The following is a 24613-nucleotide window of genomic DNA, read 5'->3' as shown; positions in this document are numbered from 1 at the left end:
GTGTGTGTGCCTTGTTTAGGCCAAGGAATAGCTTAACTAATTTTTGAGTTTTGAATTATATAATTTTATTTCATCTTGGTTATATTTCCTGACAAGAAAAAGAAAATAAGTTGATTTTACAGTGATAATTTCGATTTGAATGACCTATACCCAATAGCATAAAATAATATGTAATTTATGAATAAAAATACTTTTAAATTGTATGTTTGCACTTGAGTACACTAAGTTCTTGGAGTGGTTTTAAATTGTTTCATTTGGCATATTTAGCCACAGTGATGTTATACGTAAATTTCCTTTCAAGGGTGCTTGTCATAAAATATCTCATCAATTTCAAGGGAAAAAAATAAATCCCGAAGTTATTCTGAATATATATTAAAGTGAGCATTTTGTGTTGCTAATACATTTTTAGCTGTTGGATATAATGGTTGCATCAGTAGCAACTTTATTACTTAGGGAAAGCTATATTAGTCAGATGTGAGAATATATTCTTAATGAAACTTAAAAATTATTAATAAACCTAAAAGCTGACAGTCTTTTAGGTTGACTCAGCCTATAAGATTTAGATAAAGGAACTTTTATAGATACTTTAGAAACATGTTTTTAAAATATTAAAAAAAAATTTAATGTTTATTTTTGAGAGAGACAGAGAGAGAGAGAGAGAGAGAGAGAGAGAGAGAGAAACAGCACAAGTAGGGGAGGAGCAAAAAGAGAGGGAGACACAGAATCCGAAGCAGGCTCCAGGCTCCAAGCTGTCGCCACAGAGGCCGATGCGGGATTTGAACCCACGAGCCACGAGATCATGACCTGAACTGAAGTAGGACGCTTAACTGACTGAGCCACCCAGGCGCACCTAAAAAATATTTCTTTAAGTCTGAGTTGCATTTGTTTGTTCATTGATTCATTAAATTTTTGAGCATCTGCTAAGTGTCAGGAATACAAAGATTACTCTAATGATCTAGTTACTCCTCTTAGGAAGCTCATACTATGGTGGAAGAGATGAGTCAGAAACAGGCAGACAGTTTCACATAGTATGAATAGTGCCATCATGGGGGTTTACGAGGATGAATCATGTAGGATGAGCATCTGTGCAGTGTGTGTTCCAAATGGTTGCAACAAGATCTCCACGTTCTCATCTTACAAAGTAATGTTGATACTCCTCCCATGGAGAGTTACAGTGTTTGTGTCACCGCCTATACCCCCTGGCGCCTGTCATGGGCCTGTGACTACAGCTCAAATAGTATTATGTGATTTCAGAGGTAGGATCATAAAAGGTGATGCAGCCTCTGCCTTGTATTCTTGGAACCTAGTTGCCATTCTGTACAGGAGCAAGGCCGGTGTACACAAAGAGGCCATGAGTAGTACTCTGGCTGAGGCCTCAGCCACCCTGCAACATCAGCTACCACACATGAGTGAAGAAGTCTTCTGGATGACTCCAGCCCCAGCTGGCTGCAACTTTGTGAGGAACCCTGAGTGAGACCCTTGGCTAGTCAACCCCAGAACCAGGAAAGATGATAAATGGTGGTTGTTGTTTTAAACAACTTAGTTTTGGGGTCATTCATTATGCAGCAACGGATAGCTGGAAAAGAAGCTAATGCATGCTTACATTCTCTCAGGTCCTCAGCTTTCTTTTTTGTAAAATATGTCTAAGTTTTATTCTTTTCATTCTATCAGAGGAGGCCAGGATTCATGCTTATGAAATCCTGCTTGGTCGTTGCCAACCACCGTAATTCTAGGTACCACGTGATGGGAAACTCCAGCTAATGTACTGTCTGTATTTATCTGGGGCCTCTGCTCGGGACCTACTTGGACTGATTTATAGACAAATCTCTAAAATTCTTTTTACTCATTCCTCTTGAAACCTAGTAGAAAGGTGGTTATGGTCAGTGAGCATGTGCTTCCATGTTTTCTTTCCCCTGATCTTCACTCCTAATACCTAGGCCTTACCTCTAGGCCTGATCTTTCTGCACCAACTGTATGGGAAGAAAGAGAATGAACTATAGAGAGGAAGAAACTACTAGGTAGTCCTGTTGTTAATCTTTAAAATAATTAAAGATACCCAGGATGCTGGTAGTGTACTTTCTGACCTGAATGTGGTTACACGGATGTGTTCAATTTTTGATCATTTATTGTTGTAACGCTACAATTTGTGCACTTTTATGCATGTGTATTGAATAACAATAAAAAGTTAGAAAAATGAGGTTCATGATTTCATTTCCATAATGGAAGCATTTATGATTTACTAATAGGTTAAAAAAATTGTCAGAATAAAATGATTATTTCATCTTTGGTGCATAGCAAAACACTTGGTTGATAAATAAGCCCTCAAAAACATTTATTGAATAAATGCATAAACTGTAAAAAATATGTGTAGGGAAAACAATTAGATGTAAATAGAAATACAGCAAAATGCTAATAGTGTTGGGTTAGTGTGGATACATTATGGTTGATTTGTTTCTCTATTTTTTCAGATTTTTAATTTTATGATTATGTTATATATTTTTAAAGTTACAAAAAAAATAAAGTTGATACTTTGGGAATAAATAATGGACTATTTTAATGTCATGGTCAGTTTGATAATCCCACAAAATGGAATTTCTCATTTGTTTCTTTCATACTTTCATTTCACACTGAAGTCTGTGGGTGAGCTCTGAGGTAACCCTATAGGCAGGAGGATCATGAAAACTTTGTCCTGGTAACGCAGTTTGCTGGGTGACTTCTGCTATTGTCTAGCTGGAGGATGACCCTCCTTTGCCTAAAGTCCATTAGCCAAGACAGTGAGAGTGGTGACTCTTCATTCTGTCCTTTCAAGACAGCAGAACTCTATTCTATTCTGATTCTTCTGTACCTGGATTTGGGGGATTTTGCTGCATTTTTCAGTGCCATTTTTGCTCTTCTTACTACTGACTTGCATCTTTATTTTTTATTTTTATTTCTGAGTTTTTCTTAAAGTTTGACAGCTGATTGCTTCTTGACTACCAGTACCAGCCTCCATCCCCAGACCAAAGCAAATCCTCTTTTTGCCTACACCCTAGAAACTGCATGTCACCTTGGTGACTTTTTCTTCTTCAAGATGACCCATTTTTGTTTAACTAGGTGTTTTTTTAAGGATTAGGAAGAATAGGGTTAGAGAAATCACACATTAATATTCTAGGCACATACACCCCCGCAGATTGTTTCAGTTCAACAATAACAAAGTTTTTATTTTTTTATTTCAAAGATTTTATTTTTAAATAATCTCTCTACCCAATATGAGACTCAAACTTACAACCCTGAGGGGTACCTGGGTGGCTCAGTTGGTTAGGTGTCCCAACATCGGCTCAGGTCATGATCTCATAAATTGTGAGTTTGAGCCCCGCTTCAGGTTCTGTGCTGAAAGCTCAGAGCCTGGAGCCTGCTTCTGATTCTGTGTCTCCCTCTGTCTCTGCCCCTCCCCCACTCATGCTCAGTCTCCCTCTCTCTTTCTCTCTCTCTCTCTCTCTCTCAAATAAATAAACATTGAAAAAAAGTTAGAAAAAAACAACTTACAACCCCAAGATCAAAGGTCACATGCTGTACTGACTGAGCCAGTCAGGTATCCCTAAAATTTTTATTTTAAGCTCTTATTATGTAACTTCTAATGTTCTCACCTGTGATCACTGAATAGCTTTTTTTGTATGACATATTGTGCTATTTCTCTTTTAAATTTTTTGAAGTTTTCTTTTTTGCTTTTTAAAAATCTTTTTGAGGTATAACATACATTCATAAGATGGACAAATCTTAAGTGTACATTTAGCAAATTTTGTCATATGTATATACCTGTGTAACTGCCACCCAGATCAAGATATAGAACATTTCCAGTACCCAGAAGTCTCCATGATGCCTCCTCCCAGTTAATGCCCTCTCCCAAAGGTAATCTGAAAGTCAAGTTTTCTATCAATAGAGTTGATTTTGCCTCCTCCTCTTTTCTTATTGTTTTATTTTGCCTCTTCTTGAACTTCATATAAATAGAAATATATGGTATGCATTCCCGTGTGTTTATTTTCTTTATTATAATCTGTGAGAAATATCCAAGTTGTTGCTATATAGTATTCCATTGGAATGTACACTATTATATTTCCATTTCACTGTTGATGGACATTCTGGTTGTTTCCAGTTAAAACATTTGAAGTACTTTTTTTTTTTTTAAACCAAACGGTTTTTTTTAATGTTTATTTATTTATTTTGAGAGTGAGAGAAAGAGAGTATGTTAGTGCACATGAACAGGGGAGGAAAGGCAGAGGAGAGAGAAATTCCCAAGCAGGCTCTGCACTGTCAGAGCCCCATGTGGAGCTCGATCTCATGAATCATGAGATCATGATCTGAGCCAAAATCAAAAGTCAGACACCTAGCCAACTGAGCTACCCAGGCACCCCTGATGTGCTTTTTTAAAAAGATGGATTTTTTTTTATGAGTATATAATGGATGGTTTTATTCTTTAATATTTTGCATGTTGTTATTTGATACACATTTTTATTTTCACCTTCTGTAATACTTGCAACATTTCAATTTTCTCATTGAAGGGAACTCTCCTGTGTTTGTCTCTCCTTCCTCACATTTCTTTCCCACATTTTGCCTGTGGTACTTGACTCAGCATAAAGGAAAGAAACTGAAGCAGTGAGTTCATTGGAAAGGTAGAATTTTAGAGTTTTTAGGCCTTCCTAGAGAACTTCTCATGCAGTTAATTCCTTCTACAGCTGAGTACCAAAGGGATTACATGATTTACCCAGGAACAATGGCAGTCAGTGATAAAGCTGTGACCTACAAGTTCTGATTTCCATTCACAAAGTTCTTTTACTTGCTGTAGTGTTCACTTGAAGGGGTGGGGAAGTGCCAAAGGATTTCTCTTTGAAGAAAAAGAAAAGAAATTATTTAATCCTTTCAAAGTGTAATTTGGAAATAAGGATTAAGCTACAACAATGTACTTTTTAAACCAATTAATCCATTTTGAGACACTTATCCAAAAGAACCTAAAACAGATCTGTAAACCATGGCCTGCATGTCATATCACGCCTACCACCCATTTTTGTACAGTCTGCAAACTAAGAATGGCTTTCACTTTTTCAATGATTAAAAAAAAAAAACCAAAAGAACAATATTTTATTACATAAGAAAACTTTATGAAAGTCAGATATTAATGTTTATAAATAAAATTGTATTGGAACACAGCCACATTCGTTTATTGTTTATTGCTGCTTTCAAGCTACAGTTGCAAATTTGAGTAGTTGCTGCAACAAAACCATATGGCCTGCAGAACCTAAAGTATTTACTTATGTTGCCCTTTACAGAAGAAGTTTGCTGACCCCAAATGTAAAAGAAGGAAAAACTATGCGCATGAAAACATTTATTTAAGGGGCACCTGGGTGGCTAATTGGTTAAGCGTTCGACTTCAGCTCATGGTTTGTGGGTTCAAGTCCCGTGTCGGGCTCTGCTGACAGCTCAGAGCCTGGAGCCTGCTGCAGATTTTGTGTGTGTGTGTCTCTCTCTCTCTGCCCCTGCCCCGCTCACGCTCTCTGTCTCTGTCTCTGTCTCTCAAAATTAATAAACTTTAAAAAAGGTAAAAAACATTTATTTAAACATTTTTTAGTAATAAAAAATAAAAAAGCATGAAAATGTCAAACTGGAGTATGGTCATTTGAATTATAATTTAATAAATGTATGTGTTATTTGACTATTAAAATTATAATCTAAAAACAGTGTGGGGCACCTGGGTGGCTCAGTTGGTTAAGCGCCAACTTCAGCTCAGGTCATGATCTCACAGTTCATGGGTTTGAGCCCCGCATTGGGCACTATGCTGACAGCTCAGAGCCTGGAGCCTGCTTCGAATTGTGTGTCTCCCTCTCTCTCTGGTCCCCGCCCCTCCCCACCTCTCACCACTGGTGCTCTGTCTCTCTGTCTCTCAAAAATAAACAAACATTACAAATAAATTAAAAATAAATGAAAACAACGAACTAACATCAGAATTCTTACGACTTGAGAGGTTTAAAAGGATGAAATTCCTTTATATCTCATTTGTGCCAATATAGGTAAAGACTAAAAATAACTTGCAAAAATAATTATGGTTACAGTGCTGGGGTCATCAACGACTTTTCCAACATTTCTGTAGTATTATTTTCTGTTTTAATGAGAAATAAAAACCTTGCACTATTTCTTTTCCAGCCTCATCAGGTAATGTGATATTTTACTTAAACTTTTTGAATGATAGTTACAGTATATGAGTCACCATTATTTAAGGATTTCTAGAATGATAGGTTAGGAAGGACCTTAATTTTCTGCTTATGCCTGCATATTATAAATGAAGGATTGGTATTGAAGCTCAAAAAATACATAGTAAAGTTAATTCTCTCAAAACTTAAGAATTTTTCAATAAATACCTTGATGGCAAATACATTAACTTGAAAGTGTAAAATGGCAGTATGGTAACTATGTTTGAAAAGCCAGATTCTCTTCTCCCTGAAGTCAAATTCAGCCTAATTTAAATAACCAATTTAAATTCACAGTCTGGTCCCACACCACTGACACATACATATTTCCCAGTCTTTCTCCTCTAACAAGATTTATTGTTTTTCTCCAGCAACCTCTATGTACCTGTGTATCCAGATCTGTTCTTTATTATTTATAGTTCCTGATTCTCATTTGGTGCTTAGCCAAGACTGCTTTGTATTGTTAGGCAGGTGTATTCATTTTCATTTTGTATTGTTAAGCAGGTAATTTGTGCTGTGACAAATTACCACAAACTTAGTGGTTTAAAACAACACAAATTTATCGTCTTGCAGTTCTGGAAGTCAGAAGTCTAAGATGTGTCCTCTGGCACTAAAATCAAAGTATCCATAGGGCTACATTCCTCTGAATTCTCTAGAGTCCCTTTCCTTGGCCGGCATTCAGAGGCCACTGGAATTCCTTGCCTTGTGGTCCTTTCCTCCAACTTCAAAGCCAACAGTATAGTATCCTCAAGTCTCTCTCTGCCTCTGACCCTCCTGCCTCCTTTCTTATAAATACCCTCTGATTACATTGGCCCACTTAGATAATCTCCCAATGTCAACATCCTTAACTTGATTACATCTGCAAAGTCCCTTTTGCCATGTAAGGTAACATTCACAGATTTCAGTGATTAAGATGTGGACAACTTTGGGAGACCACTAATCTACCTACCACAGTGGGGATTTTTAGGTAAAATAATGAGTTTTAATTTTTTCTCTTTGTAATGGTAGTATTTGTTTAATGTAGACAGTTTAGAAAATATAATTAAGCAAAAAGAGAAAAAGCACATACACCCAAAGGCAAAATTTTTATATGTAGCTTTTCTTTTTCCTGTATTTATGTGTAATAGTTTTGTATTAAAAATAATTTCTTAACCTGTGTATTCATTTTGTATATAGTATAAATAGAACGGTAAACAAACTTTGGCATTTAGTTTTTCATGGGCCTTGGTACCCTTCAGTACACATTTGATATTAAGTAGATGCTGAGAAATTGATGGATTTTCAAATGATTAATTTTACATTGAGGAACAAATTTAAGCACTGTGATAAACTGGTTTCACCTCTTTATATTTTATTTGACTTTGAATGTATCTCGATAAAATTTTCCACCAGCACAGACCATTTCTTACCTAACAATTCAAACTAATTCATGCAATTCATTTCCTTTTAGCCTTTGACAGTGCATACTAATGACTTCTGTGTCCTTGTTGAGAAAGAACTTTCCTGGAGTGTATACTGCCCACTGTAGTGATACGATGTCCAGGAAGCCTGCCATTTCTGAGTCACAGAGATACTGAGAAAAACTTGAGGAAAACAAATATCTGGGAGAGTGAGAAGTGGATATAACTCTTCTGTTATAGAAACACAAATTTTTTAGGGCGCCTTCATGGTTCAGTCAGTTAAGTGTCCAACTTTGGCTCAGGTCATTATCTTGCCATTCATGAGTTTGAGCCCTGCATTGGGCTCTGTGCGAACAGCTCAGAGCCTGGAGCCTGCTTCAGATTCTGTGTCTCCCTCTCTCCCTGCCCCTCCCCTGCTATCACTCTGTCTCTCTCTCTGTCTCAAAAATTAAAAAAAAAAAAAAAAAAAAGAAAGAAATTTTTCTACTAAACTTTTTAAAATATTTTGTATACTATACTCACTCTAAAATTAATTTTCATACCTGTTATGATGATATATGTATGGTTCCTACTTTGAGAGCTTTGTTAAACATGTTTTCAGATGATTACTCCCTGTAACATTATCTATGTTGTCCAAGGCTGTTCACTACATAAACATCCTTGAAAAAATAATTCAGAGCAAGGACTTTTAGTGCCTTAGCTTGCAAGATATACAAAAACATGAGAGATTGATGGAGAATTGTTTACCAACACTATTATCTATATACATGTTTATTATCTGTCTTCCCCAAAGCATATGAAGTTCCATGAGGGTAGAGATTTTTGTCTGTTTTATTCAATTCTCTATCTGTAGTGCCTAGAACAGTAAATGGTACATAGTAGGTGCTCAATAAATATCTGTTGGATGAATATTAATTATTTGGTCCATTTCCTAATGATATGATTGATTAGAAATGATAAAAAATAACCCTTGTATGTATATATTTCTATTAATAAAGCTCATTGGTATTTTGATATTACCTCTAATTATGTTGTAAAAGTAAATTTCCATTTTAACATTGATCTTTACTTTATGAAAGCCACCAAATTTAATAAACATACACATTTAAAGAAAAGCCATGGAGAAGGCGATTTTTACCAAAACGTGCTGTGCATTTTGTTATGATTGGGGCCTTTGAAACAAAGGCATAGATCAATAACAGCAAATACTGCAGCATACTGAGTTATGCCACATGGATTGAATTAAAATTTTAGCTAAATTTTTTCACTGTGGGTTTAAGTGAATAGATTCAGTTTTGCTAAGTGCAGTACTTGTCCTTTGAGTTTACATAATGCTCTCAAATTATATTCAAAATGAGAATATTCATCTCTTTAAATCTCCATAGGTTGTATTTAGTTATGGCACTGTGTTGGGCTGTGTTGTCAGAAAAGAGTGGAGTGGGAGCTTACCTCTGCTGCTAATGAAGTGTATAAAAATACATAATGAGTTCCATAGACTTTGAAGAGGTCAGAATAGATGCTTTTTAATGTTCTAATTCTAGATCTTTTTGGGTTTTGTATATTCATACAACCACCTTTGTTACTCTGTTTTCAGGTGATGTCCTTGTTGCTGTGAATGACGTGGATGTGACTTCTGAAAACATAGAAAGGGTTCTGTCTTGCATTCCTGGACCTATGCAGGTATGGACAATCTTTTTCTATATTCTTTGATGAATTAAAAATAAGGACATCTTGTACTGTTTTCTTTTTTTAAGATTCTGAAAATGACCATGTATAACGTGAATTACACTTACATACTTGACTGAGGGTTTTTGTTTTTTTTTATGTTTATTTTTGAGAGAGAGAGAGTGTGAGCAGGGGAGGGACAGACAGAGAGGGAGACACAGAATCTGAAGCATACTCCATGCTCTGAGCTGTTAGCACAGATCCCAACACAGGGCTTGAACTCATGAACCATGTGATGATGACCTGAGCTGAAGTCAGAAGCTCAACTGACTGAGTCACCCAGACACCCCTACATACTTGACTATTTTAAAAAATTTGGCTCTTGTTAACATTTTTAGCTTTTGGAGATGATTCTAAATAGAGGATAAATATCTACAAATAAAACTCCTCCTGGGGTGCCTGGGTGGCTCAATCAGTTAAGTGTCTGACCCTTGATTTCAACTCAGGTTATGATCTCATGGTTCATGGGTTCAAGCCCAACATTGGGCTCAGTGCTGAGCATTGAGCCAGCTTGGGATTCTCTCTTTCCCTCGCTCTCTGCCCCTCCCTGGCTCATGCTTGCTCATTCTTTCTCAAAATAAATAAATAAACTTAAAAAAATTAAACAAAAAAACTTATCCTAAGTAAGCAGGGACAATGACAATAATAAAAAGATCTATAATGACTAACCTGTCATTATAACTACCATATATGTTGATGAAAATCCAGTTCCTAGAAAAGTCATTTTGAACAGTCATGGAATTTTCTTTTCTCTAATTTATTAAAATCACTATTAAGTTTTTTAAAATGTGGTTTTGTTTATTTTAAAAACTATACCATTTTGTTAATTTTTTTCTGTTATCTAGTTTAACCTTATTCCCAAGCTCTTATTTAGGTATTTAGTGAATTATTTTTCATTCCTTGTAGGTAAAAATAAATCTCTTTCATAATAGTTATTTTGATAGTCTAAGCATTGACATTTTGTATCATAGATGACATTTTTAGGTCCTTAGATGAATTTTTAAAGTGCTATACTTTCTATTTATGAATGCTTTGCTCTTGTTAGTATCAGGAATTAGCTGGGGTGCCTGGATGGCTCAGTCAGTTAAGTGTCCATCTCTTGGTTTCAGCTCAGGTCATGATCTCACAGTTTGTGAGTTCAAGCTCCACATTGGGCTCTATGCTGACAGTGTAGAGCCTGCTTGGGATTCTCATTCTCTCTCTCTCTCTCTCTCTCTCCCTCTCTCTCTCTGTCCCTCCCTGACTTGTGAGCTCATGTTCTCTCTCTCTCTCTGTCTCTCTCTCTGTGTTTCTCTCTCTCTGTCTCTCTGTCTCAAAAATAAATAAACTTTTTTTTTTTAAAGTTAGACTGTGGGAGAATGAAGCAACTTTCTGGATTGATCAGGATGATTTGAGATTCTGAAATATTGGCACCTACGATGAAATTCTTTATTTTCTAAGAAATAACATTTCCCTTATTTCACTTTTTTCTCATAAAGCACACACACACCAAACATATACATGGATGCTCTGTAAAAGTAGCTATCTTTGGAAATGCAAAATGAAAGTGCTGGAATAAGTATGATAGCTAGTGACCAGCAGTGCTTAGGAATGAATAGAGAGATATCGATGGAGACAAGGTGGTGTTCGAAATATTAACAATCAGGCAGACACCAGCCATACTGCTGAAATAGTGTATTCTGTTGTCCCCTTTGGTTGCCAGATGTGGACAGGTCAGCCAAGGTACTATGGTTCCTCAGGGTGCTCAGATAGCAGCTACTTACCAATCAGTAATGAAGAATTATGTATTTTAGCAACTGAAACAGCTTCACCCAAGCAAACTGGCTGTATGTCAGCCCTGGGTAAGGGCTTCTCCTTTCTTGCCTCTGTCAGTTGCCAGTGTTTGCCAGTCTTGCCACAGTTCAACCATGTCTCTTCAGTCTTCCAAAAAAGAAAAATTATGTTTACAGTGGAGTCACATACTTACGTTTAGTTGTCATTTGCAAATTCAGCTATGTGCACTCAGAAGAAAAAGAAGAGGAAGAAGTAATGATTTAAATATTTTGGTCCAGTTCCACCCACCATTTACATGTCCTCGTTAAGTGTGAAGTAGGAGTCGTGTATCTGCTCTTTGCCCAGTTTGCGTTTTACAGCGTGAGCATCTTGCTGCATGAAGTGTGGTTCTGGATTTAAACACACACACACAACACACACACACACAGCTTTTATGTGCCAATATGTACATCTTGTACCTAAATGAAGAAATAGCAGTTTGTTTTGAAGATGGAAGAAAAACTGTTTTGAGTTGCTTGAATTTATCATATTGAGAGAATATGTTATGCTCCAATACTCTAGCACATTCTTGCCTTTCCTAATGTAAATTGAAAGTGATTTTGACACTATATAATTTGAAAATATAGTCCCATATTAAGATGTGTATTATTAAAATCTTTTTATTATTTAAGGAAATAATTTTTTCTTATTGTAAAGGTAATACACGTTCATTGTAAAAAAAAGAAAACATAAGGGACAAAATATTTTAAAATCCTGCCACCTGAGGATATCTAGTATTAATATTTTGGAATACTTTATTCTAATTTAACCTCTTGAGTATAAACATGTATACATTTGTTCGCTTTACTAGAAGAATCGGTATTATACCTGTGTCATAGTCAAAAGCAGGCACCAGCATTTGGAACATGTCTTGAATAATGATTTAGAACATAGTTAAAATTCTTTTAACTAGAAATAATGTTTAATTGGTAAACCACGTTTTTCTTACATCATTAGTATTGAAAGTGGGGAAAACTATAAGCTTCTCTATACCAGCCATGTAAACTAGGAGGTTCAGGGAGGGTAAGAGTAGGCCTGGGAAGGGAACTAGTGTTTCTACGTGCCAGGCATATGTCGGTGTTTTGCTAATATTGTTTCCTTTAGTAGTTTCATTGATTCTTTATAACAGTCTGTAAGATGCCAGTAATTGTATTTCTATTTTACATGTGAAGAAAAAGAATCTAAGAGAGATTTAATGATTTCTCCTAGGTAGTAGAATTAATAACTCAAGGAACTGAAAGTGACTCCAGTGCACAATCCTTCCCTTTGTCACAAAGCCTGGGTGGGTCTTCACTCCTACTGGGTCAGAACTAACTGAGGTGAACTTATTCCAGAAAAAGTTGTTTTACCTGCTTTGTATCTATGGCATCTAAAACAGTTATTTAAGCAATAAGAGGAGAGGAATGCTAATTTATAAAGAATACCATAGGAGACTTTTTAGCATTTAAATTTGAAAATATCTAACAGCAACATTTTCAGCTTCTATTCAGGGTATAAAAATGGTCTGAAGGCTTCTTGTCATGTGACAGCATATGGCCTGGGAGATACCTACAATGTGGTAATGTGGTAGGATGAGGTCAGATCTCCATTTTAAAACCTTGCTCTGAGAAATTTGCCAGATTCTTCAGGGCTTCAGTTTTCTCATCTATAATCAGAGTAGATTTGAGCAAATATATCTGAGCCCAGTTCCAACTCTGCAGTTCTGTTTGGTTTTTGAATAAGTTCTGTTACAAATAGATTCCAAATACCAGAATGAGATCCAGAAGTGAAGCCTATACACTAGGTAAGATATAAAAAGCCCAAATCATTTTCTTTCAAAGCCAAGTTTTAACATTCTGCAAAAACGTTGTCTTAGAGCGTCCAAAAATTTAACTATCATGAAAGGAAAAAAAGGCTGGAGAACTATTCTAGACTAAGGCAGACTGAAGTGACATATAACTAAATACAGTGGCTAATCTTTAATTGATCCTGGATTGCAGTGGGAAATAGTCATATTGGGACAATTGGGAAAATTTGGACACAGACTTTGAGAACAATATTGTATTGAATATTCAGATTCCTAAATGTGATCATTATATTTGGTTGTGTAGGAGAATGCCTCAGTCCTTAGTACATACATGCTCAAGTATTTAGCAATGAAACATTAAAATGTCTGCAGATAATTCTGAAGTGATTCAGTCAATTTTTTTTAAATGTTTTATTTATTTTTGAGAGAGTGCCCAGAGGGGAGGAACAGGGAGAGGGGGACAGAGGATCTGAAGCAAGCCCTGCACCGATAGCATTAAGCCTGATGTGGGACTTGAACCCACAAACCGCGAGATCATAACCTGAGCCAAAGTTGGATGCTCAACTGACTGAGCCACCCAGGTGTTCCAGTCAATATTTTTTTAGTACATAGAGTGGGAGTGAGGATGGAAGGAGAGAGGAATATTACAGAGAAGAGAAGGAGAAAGGAAATGTAACAAAATGTTAAACATTGTTGAAAGTGGATGAGGAATAATACATGGGTAATTATTATATTCTTGCAACTTTTCTGTAGGTTTGAAATGTTTTAAATTAAGAAGTTGTAGGTTTGAAAAAAAGAGGTTTTAGGTATTTAAAATGACAACAGAGGTGCAAGTACCCTTCTAATTACCTACTTTTGTGATTTTGATCTCCTGCCACAGCTCTGTGCACTTATTTATTCTACAAGCACATAATTGTGCAGGTAGTATACCACCCACTCCTGGCTTGATCAGGGTTTTTGTGTCCATATTTTGCAGTTGACCAGGGTTGATTGCATTAAGCACTGGGCCATAGTTCATTTTCCTGGAGATTTGGAGGGAGCCAACTCCTTTTAAGGAGATCGGCCTGTGGAACATTAGTCCCAGACTCTTACCTCTCAAGTACTTCTTAGGACCAAGAGAGGGGGGAAAAGTTTTCTTAAAGGAGATGATATTTGGGTGGAATTTTTTAACTTTTATTATTTTCTTGTTACACAAAAGTGATATTCATATATGCTGTGGAAAGATTAGGAAATAGACTGGCAAAATTTTTAAAAATATGTATTTGGGGGCTCCTGTGGCTCAGTCGGTTAAGTGTCCAACTCTTGGTTTCGGCTCAGTTCATGATCTCACAGTTCATGAAATCGAGCCCTGAGTCACGCTCTGTAGTGACAGCCCAGAACCTGCTTGGGATTCTCCTTCTCCTTCTCTATCCGTCCCCAGCTAGCATGCTGGCTCTCTCTCTCTCTCTCTCTCTCACTCTCAGAATAAATAAATAAATTTTAAAAAAAAGTGTAAACCTTCTCTGTTCTCAGAACCCAGAAGTAACCATCTGTGTTGATATTTTATTTTTAAATTTGTTCATGTTTTTATTTATTTCTGAGAGAGAGAGAGAGAGAGTATGAACAGGGAGGGGCAGAGAGTGGGAGACAAATTATCTGAAGCAGGCTCCGCCCTGACAGCAGAGAGCCCTATGCGGGGTTTGATTTAACTCACAAACCGTGAGCTCGTGACCTGAGCTGAAGTCAGATGCTTAACCAACTGAGCTACCCAGTCTTGATATTTTTAAAGTGGAGGACTGACTTGGTCAGATTTGCATTTTAGGAATATTTCACTCTGAATGGGACTGGAGTTTAGGAAACCAGGTGACTGGCTTCACAGCAGTCAGAAGAGAGGTGATAAAGGCCTGAGCAAGGTTTTGGCTGTGGATATGGAGGAAGGAGTAGATTACATTTAAGATAATGTGAATTGAAGAGGATACTTCCTGCAGAATAAAAGGAAGTCCAAGGTGCCTTCCAGGTTTTGTCTTGAGTAACTCAGTGAGATTGTCCAAAAGAGAAGAGGATCAAGAGGAGAGAATTTGCTGACTCAGATAGACTCAATTCCTTCAGAATTTTGATGGAGGAACTTTCAAAGCTTCAGTCAGACAAAGGAGAAAGGATCAGACATGCAGATAGTAGCCAGGTGTTGTGAGAGAGACTGTGAGGGCCATAAGGCAGAAGTGAGAGACTGGTCAGCTCTTGGAGCTGCTTCAGATTTCTGACAACCTCCCTCGTTGCCATCTCTGAAGAGGATGGCATGGAGAGAAAGAATTTGCTTGTTTGACAGAGGCTGAAGAGACATTGCTGGTTACATGGAAGGGTTAAAGATAGAAGTAGAGAGGGGGTAATTAAGGAAACAAGATTTTGGAAGTGACGAGTTATAGAGAGCATGTCCTTAGACCCTGAGGAAAGGCACATCATCTCCTGAACTGGAAGGAGAGGAAGAAAGAAAGAATGGGCAAATAGCACACACACACACAAATGTTTTGAGAGAGACCCATAACAAGGAATGATAAAACATGTCACAGGTTAACATCTAGGAAGGAACAACAGAAATGAAAACCCTTTTATAGGAAGTTTCATGTAAACTATTTTACATTAGATGTTTCTTAATAAAAGTATTTTTCTATAAAAAATTCTATGTATATCAACCCCTTTTTAAAAATAGCACTTACCTTTTAATTTAGTTGTCTCACCCATTTTCATTTTATCAAGGCAACCAGATATCCTGACATTTTAGAGCTACCTAACATGTAAGCTTTTCAAAATGTCTGGCCAAAGTGTAATCATCTTTGCACTTGAAGCTAACTTTACTTAAATCAGAAGAATGGTGGCTAAAATAGTTCTTAAAAGAATTTTAATGGATGGTTCTGCGGTCTGTGTATTTGTTTGAGTTTGTGACATGGTGAGGGGAAAACGTCCTTACACCACCGAAAAGAAGTGCAGTTGTTTGCCAAGTATAACATTAGTTTTCAAGTATGTCATTTTTCACTAAGCATAGCAAACTAGTCTTAAATTTTAGGTTGTTGTTGCTGCCTCGAGTAAAATTAGTGAATTTTCATTTTGAGTTTACCACCTCATTTCCTTTTGTCATTTTTGGTTAGTTACACCTGGTTTTTTGACCTCTCCACCCACAAGAATCTCAGCTGGAAAAGATGCCCTCCCTGTGCTGAAGCATGTTTCTTTCTCTGAAGACCACCTTTCTCCTTGTTCACCACTGGTATGCATATCTCTTACAGACACTCCCAACACAGACCCAGCCTGTCTCTCTGACACCTATTTCCCTAGGATGTCACTCATCATGTGCTCCCTGCAGTCAGATTTCTCCTCCCCCACTCCACTTATATATATGGCTCCTTGCCAAAGCCCACTGCTGAGGACAATCTCAAATCTCCCATCTATCCTGTCATGAGGTCTAGGTTCCGAATTTCCCCAAATTCTTAGGATTTCTCACATTTTCAAGGAACACCACCAAAGGCTCCCATATATTTTCTTTTGGACACACTTAAATTCTCAGGTAAAAGGACCCTCAACCACCAAGCCATTCACTTCATGAGATCCTTGTTCAAGGATTTTATATGTCTATGCTTATGTTTGTATTTCTGTTTATGCAGACATATGTTGAGCATTGCCCTCTACTACAGATGCAACTCTCAGAACATAGTCTTTCAGGCCATCTAATGCTTACCTGTTGCTTTTTTGGATCAAAACCTCACACCAAAGGGGTGCCTGGGTGGTTCAGTCGGTTGAGCGTCCGACTTTGGTTCAGGTCATGATCTCGTGGTTTGTGAGTTCGAGCCCCGTGTTGGGCTCTGTGTTGACAGCTCAGAGCTTGGAGCCTGCTTCAGATTCTGTGCACCCCCCTCTCTCCACCCCACCCCTGCTTGTGCTCTGTCTTTCTCTGTCTTTTAAAAATGAATAAACATTAAAAAAAAAAAAAAACCCTCACACCAAATATTCTTTTTCACATCCTTCTAAGATCTTTTCTAAAGCAACATCTCTTCAGCTATCTCTCACCATCATCTTAAGTTTCATCAGATAATGCTTGATTGTTCCCATATAGGATCTCTAATTTTTTATATTTTTATTTAGTTTGCCTAATATTCCCCCCCCCCACCCCCCGCCCCAAATATACCAATTTTCTATTCAGCCTTTTTTGGACACAGTGTTGTAATATCAAGAACCCATTTTTCAACATTAGGTTTATAGCAAACATGAAAAATTTAGTAAAGGTTTATCTTTTCTGTTTGGAATACAATTACATGTTTTGTAAAGAAAACCATGATTATCAGTCCTCAGGAAAATTTTATGAAGAATTTCTCCCTTCCTACTTTCAATACAGACTACTGCTGATCTTGACCTAGTTTCTGTTTACCTTAAATATATACATATTGATGAATTTAGACCTCATGTCTCTTTTCTACTTAATACCATAAATCTGAGATTTATTTTAGAAAAGATGTTTATTTAACTAAATCCACTTTAGGTAGACAGAGATAATTTGGTGCCCCTGAAATGCCGCAGACAGACAATTACAGATAAGCAAAATGGAATACAATCATAAATAGTCCCTCCTTGCTAACAAAAAAGGACATTTTTCTTTTGGAAGGTTTTATTCTATTCATCAGGACAAATTTATTTTATAGTCTAATACTAACAATAATTAGATGGGCTGGTGTGATTATGAATGAATTTTTAAAAATAATATGCTTAATATTTTTTATGAAAACGTATAAATATATAAAGCTCATTTTTAAAAAGAATGACTACATATGTTGGTATTCATCACATATTTAAAGTTGGCCTTAAAAATGGTAACTCATAATAAATTATTAAAAATTAGAGATTATTTATTACTATCTTGATAATAGCTTTTAAAGATTTCCCCTCAAAATATAACTTAATGTGTACAATTTTATCTGCTTTTAAATATTGGCTAGACATTCCCCCTGCTTTATTTGGGTTTGATTGACAAATAAAAATTGTATATATTTAGGTTGTGCATGATTTCTTTTAAAGGATGCAGTGTGATGATTTAATATACATATTAAAAAGTATGTTGAGCAGACTTCTTTATTCTTGATAAGCATGAATTTATCATCTGACTTCAAATTTAACCTAATTTTAAAAGAGTCATTACACTTTAATGTTTAAATGTGAAACTTTATGGATTATTACAGTTAGAATATCCTGTTTTACTCATCTATATTCTGATAAGATTTTAAACACAGGAATACTTTGTGGTTATGTAGCTTATGATGATGTCCTTACTATACCAAATTAGCTATCTCTAGTGAAAACTTCTTTTAGTCAAGATACACACTGGTGCTTCTTTAAAATGAATGAGTTATCTTTGCCCAACTCATGGCCAAACTCAACTATCTACATCTCCTTTTTCAAGGAAAGGTAATTGAGAAGTGGAAGCTTCCTTTCAGCAACTGGAATGTGGATGGCCACATTCTGGCTCTTACCAATCTTGTCAACCATGAAAATAAAACTGTCTTGATAAAACTGATAATCTTCTCAAGGTCATGGTCCGAGATCCAGCACATTGATAGTTTTCCTTCGTCTTTATTTAAAAAAAATTTTTTTAACATTTATTTATTATTGAGAAACAGAGAGAGACAGAGCATGAGCATGGGAGGGGCAGAGAGAAGGAGAGACACAGAATCTAAAGCAGGCTCCCAGCTCTTAGCTATCAGCACAGAGCCCGACACTGGGCTCAAACCCATGAGATCATGACCTGAGCCGAAGTCGGACACTTAACCAACTGAGCCACCCAGGCGCCCCTCCTTGGTCTTTAATTTAAAGGACCTCAAAGAATGTCTAAGAAAAATGTTTGACTATCACCTCGCTTGAAAGGAAAGCTAATCTGGTTTTATGAAGTTCCTTTTAATCCTAAATCTTCTTTTTCCCTTCTCCAGATGAATCAGTGCTATCAGCATTCATAGTAATAGTGTTGCTGTTTTTGAAGTTATGAGATCATATGAATTCTTGTTTTTCCATGGCATTTCCTTTTGTTGTCAGTAACTTAGAATACAGTGATTAAATAAATGAATTTTTGTACGCATAATTATAAATTCTTATTCAATAAATATTTGTAATAATATGTGCTAGGCTAGGAGCTAGAGATAGAAATGTAAATAGACTACATAGTCCCTTCCATAAAGAGCTCACATTCTAGGATGATATTTAGATATACTGTGTGTACCTGAATATATATGCATGTACAGACCCTTTTTTGTGAAAACTGCAGCTGACTTTCCCTTGTTGAAAAATCAACACATTGTTTGATTGTTAAAGGTAAAACTGACATTTGAGAATGCATATGCTGTGAAAAAGGAAACAACTCAACCAAAACAGAAAAAGACACAGTCGAACACAAGTGATTTAGTCAAACTTCTGTGGGGAGAAGAGGTTGAAGGGATCCAGCAAAATATCCTAAACACTCCTCATATCGTTATGTATCTCACACTACAGCTTGACTCGGAAACATCAAAGGAAGAGGTGAGTGCCTTCTCAAAAGTGCAAAGGAAAAGAATAAGGATCTTTTATAATCTTCCAGGTGAATAATAAGCACTTTTTTCAGTCATTCTGTGTCTTTATGGTTTTGGTATGTCTCTTACACAATCTTCTAATTGACAAACCTAATGAGTCCATTTATAGATTACTGAAATATTTGAATTTGTTTCTACCATCTTCTTTAAAAATTTCTATTTGAACTACTTTTTCCATAATATTTTTCTTACCTGTTATTGGTTGCTGTAGTCTTTATTTCTATTTTTTTAGTAATTGCTCTTAAAATTTTGTCATATTTATCTTAGCAGACTCTAAAGCAGTACCTTAACTCTTTTTTAAAATAATTCAAGGCCCTTGGTACACCTTAATTCCAATTTCCCCTCTTCACATACATGCTATTTTCCTCAGTATTTTTGTGCTATCACTTTTTTAAAAATTCCAGAAATTGGGTGTAATTATACTAGTGTTATTACTATTAATTATTGTGACATTTTATATATTATAAAATATGTAAGTAATACATTATAAAAATGCATATTTTATCCATTGTATTCCATACAAATGGGCCTTCTTTAAATTTACATAAATGCTTACCACTTTCTTTACTATCTTTCTTATGTCTCTAACTGTCCTTATTTGATCATTTTTCTTCTTCTTAAGACACATATTTTAGGTATTTCTTTTTAGTGAAAGTCTCTTGATGATAAATACTTCTTGTTGTTATTTATCTGATGATGTTGTTTCACCTCATCTTGAAAGGTGCTTTATAATTATTACTACAGTGTGTTAGTCAAAATAGGCCAATCGTTGTAACAACTCTGATGTCTTAGTGGCTTAACATAATAGTTTATTTCTTATTTCAATATAAATGTTCCTGCTCATGTTGCTCCGTGGTCAGAGCCCTTCATCTAGTGGTTCCATGATTTCCAAAGGCTTCAGAGCCATAGATCATTGTGCATCTAGTTCACCAATGAAAGAAGAGAGAAAGCATTTAATATCTCATGGGACATTTCCCGAGTCCTAGCTTAAAAATTAGAACATCACTTCTGCCCATGTTCCAGTGTCTAGAACTAGTTATATGGTCTCTCCCAATGCAAGGAGGTAAGAAAATGTAGTTTTTCTGTGTGGCTGAGAAGAAGATGAAGTTAGCGCATACTATTGCTTATTTCATTCAGGTAGAAAGTTATTTTCTCTACTGGTAGTCTTGTCTTAGTGATTTTATACTTTATTTCTGTAAGTATTTCATGTATATTCTGTGTTCTTCTGTATCCTTTATCTGCCCATTCTACCAACTCTGAGTCCTCTACGTCCTAAGACTTGTGGTGGTTTGCCTTCTTGTGTCCTTGGTGATCACTGACTAAACTTAACTGCTTGATTTTTATCTTTGGGAGTCCTGTGGTTTAAAAGTGGGAATGCCTTCCTCCAGAGAGAATTTGCTGCTTCTGCTTCTGCTTCTGCCACTGACCTAGGGTACTTCAGCCTTACTCAAGAATCCGGGTTTAACACAACGGTGCTAAGTTCAGCTTACCTACCTAGCCACTGGCTCAATACTCAGTGTCCTGACTGACACTATTGTAGGCATCAACCCTCAAAGCAACCCTGCCTCTGTCCTTCGGCCCACCACTCACCACTCCCAGCTTGCTTTGCAGTTCTGGGAAGCGGCTTGAAAGGGTATGGAGAAGATGTCCTTCTTACATATCTAGCAGTTCAACAAGTTACGTTCGAGCCATAACTCTACTTGTTTTACAGCGTAAGGGTCTCTCAAAGCATCTAGTTTACCATAATGCTTCAAGCACAAGGGAGATCTAAAAAGTTTTTACCTAATTTACATTTCTTTGCTTTTGAAATCCTTGCAGCCTATATTCTCATTGCCAAAGCCATTTTATCCAAGGAGCGTGTTTCCTCGTCTTGCTGCTTCTTCTTTTTTTAAAAATTTTTTTCAAAAGTGTTGCTTCTTTGTATATCAAAATTTAGTCAATAATTGAAATGGAAAAGAAAGGATTTACTTATATGTATTTTTTATAATTTTCTGTGTTCTGAAAACAGAAAAACCTAAAGTTAATTATTCTGATTTCTTGCATGTATTACTAGTTAAATGAGAAATTTAACCATTTATTATATAAAAACACACAACAAAATCCTGGGTCATCCTGGAGTAGAATACTTTCTACTGAAACTTTCTAGGTCATCCTGGAGTAGAATACTGCTGAGGCCTTTTGTCATCTTTGCCTTTCTTTCCATGGGAAAGTGTGTAGATGTCTCTCAAATGAACAAGTTTCTGTCTGTTGACAGCCCTGTATCAACACTGTAATTAGGAGAGGCTTTTCATTCTTACTGAACAGAGTGGAAGCTGCTGCAAATGCATGCCACTAACAAGTGTCTAAAAAGACAGCTAATTAAACTGGTTAGAAACTGTTGAGTTTGCCAGGTCCTTAACAGTGAGGCTTTCTGGGCTGGTTGCTGCAGAGGTTGGAATAGAGACTTGTTCAAATGACTTTTTTTACTAATATGACTTAGCATACAATAAAATGTCATAGGGTCATTTAGTTTTCATGTGAGTTACATAGTTAATAACTTGTATTCTCCAAGTTATAAGATTTGAAAATTTCAAAAACTTAATCAAAGAGTATATGGTTATTTGTTTAAAGTGGTGTTTGGTATTTGACCAAATGCAATAAGTGCATTTACTAGTCAAGGTTTAACTTTACTAAATAAGCATAACAGAAGATCTTAACTGATGTTTGGCTTAATTTTTAAAGATAGGATTTTTGTAACTGTTTTACAGTAGAAATATTGCAAGAAAATTTGAGGGTTAGGCAGAGTGTATTTGGCCAACATATTCTATAGCAATTTGCATATATTGAATGTGCTTAATAAGTATAAAAAAGGTGTGTCCAGTTTATTAATTATTTGTATTTGTCATGATGTAAAAGTTGCCAAGACATGGATTCTAAATCACATAATTATTTCTTGTAACGAGAGATCAAAATAAGATGTAGAACACTCTTTAGAGAGAGAATCAAGGAAAAGATCCAAGTTAGGAGTTTGGCTTTTCAATAGTGACTGTATTAATATTTACAGATATTAAATATTAAATAGCATAACTGGGAGCTACTTTGAATTCTCTATGATTTCATATAGAAATTTTTATTTTGCCTGCTTTTAATTTAACCTGTGAGGAAAATAGCATGTTGTTTTAACAACAAAAAAGTGAGGTACAGAATGATTCATCCTTTTGTGTAAAAGGTCTAGCACAATGCCTATTCTGATTTTGAAATTTATTTTATTTTATAAAAACTGTTTGTTTCTTGGGAACATGCTTTTCTTGAAAACAAAAAAATATATATTAAGCATTTTGTGAATTATCTTATAGATCTAGTTTTTTCCATAATTTAAAATGTGCTTTCTTTTAAAGTTTAATTTGTGGTGGGCAAACCCTTTTAAGTTTAAGACAGAAAAGATATTATAATATCATAATACTGCTTTCTCTCTACTTGCACTACTTTCATTTTGTATTCTTACTTTGTAAATTTAATTGTAGTACCGTCTTATGTTTGAATAAGGATTTAATGATTTCACCAAAGATGATGATTATCTTTTAAATGTCAGTAATGAAAGTAATTAAAATTAAAGACTCTTACAAGTTACATGTGGTATCCATACAGATACACTACCACAGAAGATCAGAAAATTTGAGTAATTAAATATAATAATATATTATTATTATAATTTATTGTAAAGGAGATTAAAGTTTAAAATATTGAAATTAATTGTAATTATTCTAACTAATGAGTGTCCTACTCAGTATATATTTTGATATTATGAACAATTTTGACAGTTTGTTACTGACTTCCAAATGTAGTGTTTTAAATACTAGGTAATGTGTTAAAATTCCAGACATACTTCCTTTCTTGTGTTTGTTTGAATGAAACTTCCCCTGAAGCTGAAAGGATTCATTTTTTTGTTCTTTTCTTAATAGTACAAAGCCTGAAGTTTCCATGACAAAAGTAATGGTTGGAAAATTTGGGGGGGGGGTTGATCACTTCTCTTTCTTTTCATTTAACAGCAGGAAATTCTTTATCATTATCCAGTTTCTGATGCATCTCAGAAACTGAAAAGTGTGAGAGGGATATTTCTCACACTCTGTGACATGTTGGAAAATGTAACTGGGACACAAGTTACTAGGTAAGAATTGATTTTTATTTAGCTTTTATTCTATTTCTTGCAAGTTCTGTACCTTGGTTCTGACAAAATACTAATACAACTACTTATTATACAAATATATTTGTATCTATAATGTAGATATCTATATAGCAGATATGATGTCTGCAGATATTTTGTTTCTTACCTAACATTTCTACCGGTCACCTATAAGGTGTAAGTTCTCAATACAGCTGTAGATCTGGGTGTTTGGCATACTTTAAATAACAAATTTGGACTAATGACATATATTGTAGCATTTATTCATGAAGGTGCTATTTCTTAAGCATGACATTATGTTGAGTCTGGGCTCTTTCATGTTTTTGTTTTGATTATTAATTTGCTAGGCAGTACTCCTGTGGTTGGTAAGAATGACTGAACACTGCATTTTTCATGTAGTTCAAAATAGTCTGTTCTACAACAATGACAGAAAAAAACACAATACACATACACTTTAAGAAGAGGAGCTAGAATGTTCCTTGTATCATCTGTGCAAGTTAACTTGATGAATAAACAACACTGATGTGAAATAATTTTTTGAAAAATAAAATATACCATATACTCAGTTATAGAGCCACACATCCCATTCAAAGTCGATTTAGTAAGCCCTGACTTTGAAATGCCACAGTTAACTTATGGGAGGAGGATGCTCAAAACTTGGTTGAGTTTTGTTTTTTGTTTTTTTAATAAAATAAATCTAGGGATTACAAACCATTTTTCTTTCTTAATATTTCAAAAGTTTTAGAAATATAAAGTTGGATTTTCTAAGGCTTTAACTTTTCCCATCTTTTGGTAAAAATGACACCTCTAAGATTCTAAAAGATAAGATCTGCAAGACAATAGCAAGAAGAATTTCCTTGTTTTCTAAATAAAAGTCATGTTTAATTCTGGGACTCATTTTCCAGACACTAGTAACTGAGGCTATATTTAATATA

The 24613-nt window shown here is 35.5% G+C and overlaps 1 protein-coding gene across 3 annotated transcripts in view; it reads left to right on the top strand.

Annotated features, from left to right (window-relative positions):
- The window catches only part of INTU (inturned planar cell polarity protein), an 88285-nt gene that overhangs the window by 15042 nt on the left and 48630 nt on the right, over positions 1 to 24613 (top strand). For all 3 annotated transcript variants that reach the window (XR_006216786.1, XM_042983937.1, XM_007091813.3), the window contains exons 3-5: positions 9213 to 9298; positions 19263 to 19466; positions 23545 to 23663. Coding sequence is in view for 2 of the 3 variants with exons in the window: in XM_042983937.1 (XP_042839871.1) it covers positions 9213 to 9298; positions 19263 to 19466; positions 23545 to 23663 (409 nt within the window). In the remaining variant the exon portion in view is untranslated. The remainder of the gene's footprint in view (positions 1 to 9212; positions 9299 to 19262; positions 19467 to 23544; positions 23664 to 24613) is intronic.

Source organism: Panthera tigris, chromosome B1 (assembly GCF_018350195.1).
Source record: "Panthera tigris isolate Pti1 chromosome B1, P.tigris_Pti1_mat1.1, whole genome shotgun sequence".
NCBI lineage: Eukaryota > Metazoa > Chordata > Mammalia > Carnivora > Felidae > Panthera > Panthera tigris.
This window is presented reverse-complemented; position numbering and strand designations above follow the sequence as displayed.